Raw genomic sequence first — 6,000 nt, 5'->3', positions numbered from 1 at the left:
ATTAAACACTTCAAATTAAAGCCGTTCGTGAGGTCATACCAGACCACGTTTCTTTTTGTCCCGCTTTTTAACCATGTGTCCGAGGTCATTTCTGGAGTTACCCATTTCGATTTCAGTTCCAAATAACGAGTATTAATCCATTTTTCACGATTATCTGAGGTTCGGCGAATACTGGTTTATCGCATCCCGAAATGACTCAAAAGATCGTGACATGACTAAACTTAGCAAAGCCGACCGATGTGAATGACCCTACCAATAAGGCTGACTCACACATGAAAATGACCCCAAAAGCGTGATACCATAAACAGGGCTTGAAGTGATCCGAAATTAATCGATTGCCCCAAAATGACCTAGTTAAGGCAACTTCCTTACCTGAAATGAACCAAAACAACCCAATTCGAAATAACAAATCCGAAGTGATCTCAATTCAAAGATAACCCGATAAATTATTTCAAAAAGTGATTCGACTTAAAGTAGGTGGACTCAAATCCGAACCAATGACCATTTAGACCATCCCCAAGCAAGGTCAATTGCTTGGTCATGACCTTGCTTGGTCATGATTAGTAACTTAATTAAGCTACTTAATTGGTGACCAAAATTGCTAATTTGTGACCAAGGGTCAATTTGTGACCTTTGCAGGTCAATTTGTGACCTCTGCTTCATTCTTGTGACCTCTTCCATGACCCAGTAGGTGTCAATTTCTGATTTGTTGGATACAAAAAGGACAACTCTAATGATTGGGTTGATGACCTAAGTCGCGACCTTCTGCTTGGGAGGGTGAAAATGGGTCAAGGTTAATAAGGTGGGATTAAGACTAAAATCGGATCGTGACCTAGTTAGCGTGACCTTTGCTTGGGGATGGTCTTAGTAGGTCTAAATAGTAAACATGACCAAGCCACGAAAACCCCACACACACACACACTAGTAATTGTAATCTAACACAAGTTCATCAATCATCCATGGCTTCAACCTCATCTCTTATCAATTTCATCTCCCCTCTCTTCCCTTCAAACACCACTCCACAACTCCATCCCAAATTCCTTCACCAAAACACCATTATACCACACTCTCAAAACCCATCACTCTCAATCACAACACCACAAACCCAACAAAATGTGCCAATAATTGGAAAAAAAGATGAATACCCAAGTGATGTAATGCAAATAGTATGCCCATCACTTGCATATTCAAACACCCTTTTCTTTAATTCAGCTTATAATGTTCAAGTTTTGGTTGATGATAATGAACCTGAGGAAAAGCTGCTTAATCGGTTTAGAAGAGAGGTTATGAGAGCTGGTGTTATTCAAGAGTGTAAACGACGTCGTTACTTTGAGAATAAGCAGGATGAGAAGAAGCGTAAGTCTCGTGAAGCTGCTAAGCGTAATAGTCGTATGAGGTACTACCTTCTTTGCACTCCGTTCCCGTATTTATGTTGTTCTTTACTCCCTTGGTCGGAATCATTTGTTTAGTTTTGATTAAAATACCGTAGTAGCGAGGAATTAGAAAAGTTACAATTACCGGGGACGAAGGGAATATCATTTTAATGGACCCTATATGGTGTATGGCACCCACCCCGGCGACGCTATCTCATAGTGGCGGAATGATAGGGTTAGCTGTTAGTGTGTTGATTGTTGGAGTCCCAATATCGGTTTTATATTCTAACACGCCCCCTCACATGAATGGTCATTGGGCTTGAAGGGCGGATGCAACTGCAGGCCTAATATTCGACTTTAGAATTGAGGGGGTGAGATTCGAACCCGTGACCTTTTGGTCACACTAGCTCTGATACATGTCAAGAAAACCATCTCAACCAATAGCATAGCTTAAGCTGATGGTTGGAGTCCCAAGATCGATGATTTTATATTCTAACAGTTAGCAGGGTTTGTCCAATGGAAAGTTTGAAACTCTCTTACTCCCTCCACCCCAATCATTTGGAAAGTCTGAAACTTTGTTACTCTCTCCACCCCAATCTTTGTGAAGTTAATCAAAGGTAAACAAATGATTGAGACGGGGGAGTATTAGTTATTATGGAGTACTAGTTGTACCCCTAACTTCGAATTTTTGACTCAGTTACTGCATTTAGGTGTAACTAGGTCTAGGATTGTCCTTAGGGAAACACTATGTATTGTGTGGTTTTCAATCAATGGAAATCAGTTTATCGTGCAATCCTATTGAAACTTGAAAGTTCCATTTTCCCAAGTCTGTTTTCTTTTCTATGGTGGTGGGAATCAAGCTTTCATGTAGGTATGTCTTGATTTCACCATTTAGGGTTCGCTTGAGATTGGGTAATTGTTATCGGGGTATTGGAGCTGGAAACAAGAGGAGGATGGAGAAAATAGTGGTTATGGAGTGTGGAATTGAGGGAGGAGGTGCAATGGTTGGGATAATAGTTATCCACCTTCCTCATAGCCTAATGCATTACGTTCATACGAGAGTAAAATTGTCCTCAACTCCTCATCGCTCCCCTGTTTCCACCCTCCACCTCCACCTCCGCCACCAATTTCCATCATATTCCTCCATTTCTGTCTCGTTTTGAGCTCTATCAAACAATTACCTTCATTTCAAGCAAGCTCTTAGAGTCTTAGTCGTATAACTGTATAAGAAGTTCTTTTAGAAACCAGTTGTGACAGAACCTATTGATGAAGCTATACGAAGTTTGTTATGTAGCCTATGATATAAAATCTCAAACTTTTCTCTTTGAATCGCATTTGTTTTGGAATTGACACAATGTTACCCAACTTTTTGCCTAGTTCTTTTAGAGGATAGCTGGACTGCTATATGGATTAGGAAACTTAAATGTTTAGTTTAGTACTCCCTCTGTTCCGGTCATTTGTTGTCTTTTTCCATTTTGGGGTGTCTCAGGCAACTATCAATCAATTGTTGTCCTTTCTATTTTAAGAATGAACTTGATGAGCAATTTGATCATTCACACTCAATTTATTCCACTTGTCATTTAGTAATTGGACCCCTCCCCTTTCCTTGGTCTTTGTGCCAAAACCAAAGGACAACAATTGACCGGGGCGGAGGGAGTATGTAGGTTTAAGTATAATGAGAACTAGAGCCGCTCTTGTAAATTTGATGTCTCTGTGCTACTCTTAGTTACTTCGAACATGTTTTGTGCAGTGATATAGAATAAAGTGATCATTCGGCTGTCAAGAAAATTAATTAGAGTTCAATGTAGATTTTTGGTTGTTAGATGTATTTCATATATGAGTGGTGACCACAGCATTATATATCATTTTCGGTTGTTAAAGTGGAATCGGTCTTAGTGCCTTGTTTGTGTGCCACACGCCATAAATGATCAATACCGTCTTAAAATGCTGTAGTAACCCTTGGAAAACAAGTGTGATGTGTTGTTGTGCCCCCGATTCAACACTATGACCACTAGTCATGATCTCACGGAGTCCCTTGTGTGCATGAGCTTTGTTGAGTTATTGTTAAATCATCAAATGTGGCCTATATGTCCGTCCGTATTGTAGCTCATGTACAGTTAGAATTTCTAATTTGGCAAGCTCTGCCAAATTTGAATCCAAAATCTGTTGTTTGCACAAGTCAACAACAAGACATGGCTACAAACGCAGCTGAGATGAAGCATTTAGCAGTATTTGGTGATTAAATATACCGAGTTCTGTACTTCTGTTGTTAATCAATCTTACCTTTGCAAGAGTTAGGGTTGAGATCAAACTACCTGTACTCTACTCTGATTCTCCATGCGTACCCATGTCCGATGCTCGATATGGGTCTGTATGTGTTCACTTCATTCTAGTCCAAAACATGAGAATTTTTCAGAATAGCCGAGTTCCATACTTGAACACACACTTGTGTTGGATACTTCTAACCGAGTCCAAGTGACTTAACCTTCTCTTACTACCCTATAGCTTACTGGTCAACATGCTTATTTGATAGAGTTTTGGAAGTAGTCTTGAATGGCAGTCCTAGAACTGCTTCCTGTTACTGAGATGCTTTATGTGCTTCACAGGCGCGGCTATCAGCCACGTGTTCCATTTCCAAATAAGGATGAAGCTACAAAGGTTCAAAAGAAAGACGACGACGAAGATAACTGGGAAATGCCAGAAGGAGGCTCTCCTTTTTGAGTGAAGCTGGCTTTTTCATATCTTGAGGTTTTAGGAAGTCTTTTTGCCTGAGTTGTCTGTAGATCCTTGATGCCCAGTTTGTTGCTAAATCTGCTCAGACGAGTCATTTTATCGAAAACTCGACAGTGCTGTAATTGTGGGAAAACATTCAGATGAAATTACATTGCTCTTCAGTCACCGCTTCATGTGATTGCTGCCAATGCCTGAATAAGTGAAAACATCTGATTTCCCGAGCCAAAAAGCTGTTTTATATGTAAAATTACCATTGTAGGGTTTCTGCATTAATGTTATTTTGCTTTCACTGTAAACTTACCATTGTAAGGTTCAGACATGATCAAGGAGGGATGTAACTTGTAAGGGAACTATTGTACCATTATTTCCGGCCACAAAAAAAGAGTATTTCGTCAAATTTGAAAAATTCCGTCCAAAATCCCCTTTTAATTCGACTCGTCTGTTTTTGGTGGCTAATTATGAATCGTCATAACAGAACATTAGAATGAACTCCTCTACCAAAAAAAGCTTTACCGCTCTTGTGTTCCTATCCCACTCAAATACGACTAAACCGAATGGTATACACCAAAAAGAGTGAACTCTACCAAACTACCACTCAAAACAAGAAACACTATTGTTGGCGTTATTCCCCTAAATTATTCGGAAGTTTCGCACCGAAAAAAAGCGGGAAAACGAGGAGAACCGTCAGAAATTTGCGACGGTGATCGATGATTTCGTATTGCCGAAAGTTCTATTTCTTTCCTTAATTCCTAGTCATCTCCTCGCTTTGATTATGCGATTAAATTCACCTTTGTCGAATTTGACTTGCATTGGTTAGTTCGTCTGATTTCTGTGTATTGTGCATTGCTATTGATTTTTGAGCAATCTTGTGTTACGGCTGTATGATTATCGGAGTTTTGTGCAATGTGCATTGCTATTAGTCTAGAGACCATGTTTGTTTCGCTACAGAATTATCCGAGGTTTAATTGGTGTGGATTAATGGTAAATAATCGGTATTGTTATTGATTGAACAAGGAGTCAGAATACAGATTGATGTTGTTTGAACAAGAGGATGATGTAGCTGTGGATTGTTATAGAGGTTTATAAAAACTAAAAAGCACACTGTCTCAGGTGCTGGCGCGATGCTGTGTATCGTTATGCAGTGTTTTTGAAGTGCAAATGGATGCCGGAGAATAGAGATGTTGTATAGTTGTAGATTTTGATGGACCATTGTTGCTCTTATGTCATTTTCAGGAGGCTTTTGCCCTTGAATATAGATATACAGGTTAGATTTTGTTGTTGGTAGTGTATATTATAAGAAAATATTGGTCAAAAGTGACATCGTCTGACACCAAAGTCAAATGAGGACAATATAAATGGGATGTAAGGAGCACAGCATTTGTAATGCCCTTTAGTTAAAAAAGAATCCAATATACTTACTTTGCTTGCCTCTGTCAATTTGTACCCCTTGCTGCAGTGATTGTTCCGTTTACTATTTGCAGGAGTATTCGTCATTGTTGCACCTTAATTTGATTACTTGTAAGTTGTAAATTGTATCAACATACGAGTAATCATTGAAAATATTTGTGTGAAAAATTAAGTGCCAATGTGTTGCTAGACAGGCTTTAAGATTCCAGCCATGTTTGTTCAGACAGGTTGAACAATTTCCGCAGAACCTAGGATACTTCGATTGGGTCTTCGTTATGGATTAAACACGACTTAATGTCCTAACCGTTTTACTTTGGCTATGTTGGGTGTCTTGGGTGCATTAAACTCTGTTTTTTTAAGTATGATTCCTCTTATTAATTCAGTGAATCCTGCATATTACATATCTTTGTTGCAGAGGCTGTAGCATAAATTGTATGAAACCGTAGGGAATGCTTACATATCAGTTCGACTCCAAACTGAAGATTTC

At 39.2% G+C, this 6,000-nt stretch overlaps 1 protein-coding gene across 1 annotated transcript; it reads left to right on the top strand.

Moving 5' to 3' along the window:
• Positions 1–909: 909 nt before the first annotated feature.
• On the top strand, positions 910–4,402 carry LOC141622139 (small ribosomal subunit protein bS21c-like). The gene is made up of 2 exons (XM_074438199.1): positions 910–1,396; positions 3,980–4,402. Exons 1-2 carry the CDS (start codon positions 960–962, stop codon positions 4,092–4,094), a joined length of 552 nt encoding a protein of 183 aa, XP_074294300.1. The 5' UTR covers positions 910–959; the 3' UTR covers positions 4,095–4,402.
• The last annotated feature ends 1,598 nt before the right edge of the window (positions 4,403–6,000 follow it).

The sequence above is a fragment of the Silene latifolia genome, chromosome X, assembly GCF_048544455.1.
Source record: "Silene latifolia isolate original U9 population chromosome X, ASM4854445v1, whole genome shotgun sequence".
In the NCBI taxonomy this organism is placed as follows: Eukaryota; Viridiplantae; Streptophyta; class Magnoliopsida; order Caryophyllales; family Caryophyllaceae; genus Silene; species Silene latifolia.
Note: the sequence above shows the minus strand (reverse complement) of the source record. Positions and strands in the feature narration are given on the sequence as shown.

What these genes read in the sequence shown, in the direction of transcription:
- LOC141622139 (XM_074438199.1), top strand. Translation starts at nt 960, where the DNA reads ATGGCTTCAACCTCATCTCTTATCAATTTCATCTCCCCTCTCTTCCCT. An exon ending in AAGCGTAATAGTCGTATGAG is followed by an intron (nt 1,397 to 3,979) that starts GTACTACCTTCT and finishes TGTGCTTCACAG; the next exon opens with GCGCGGCTATCAGCCACGTG.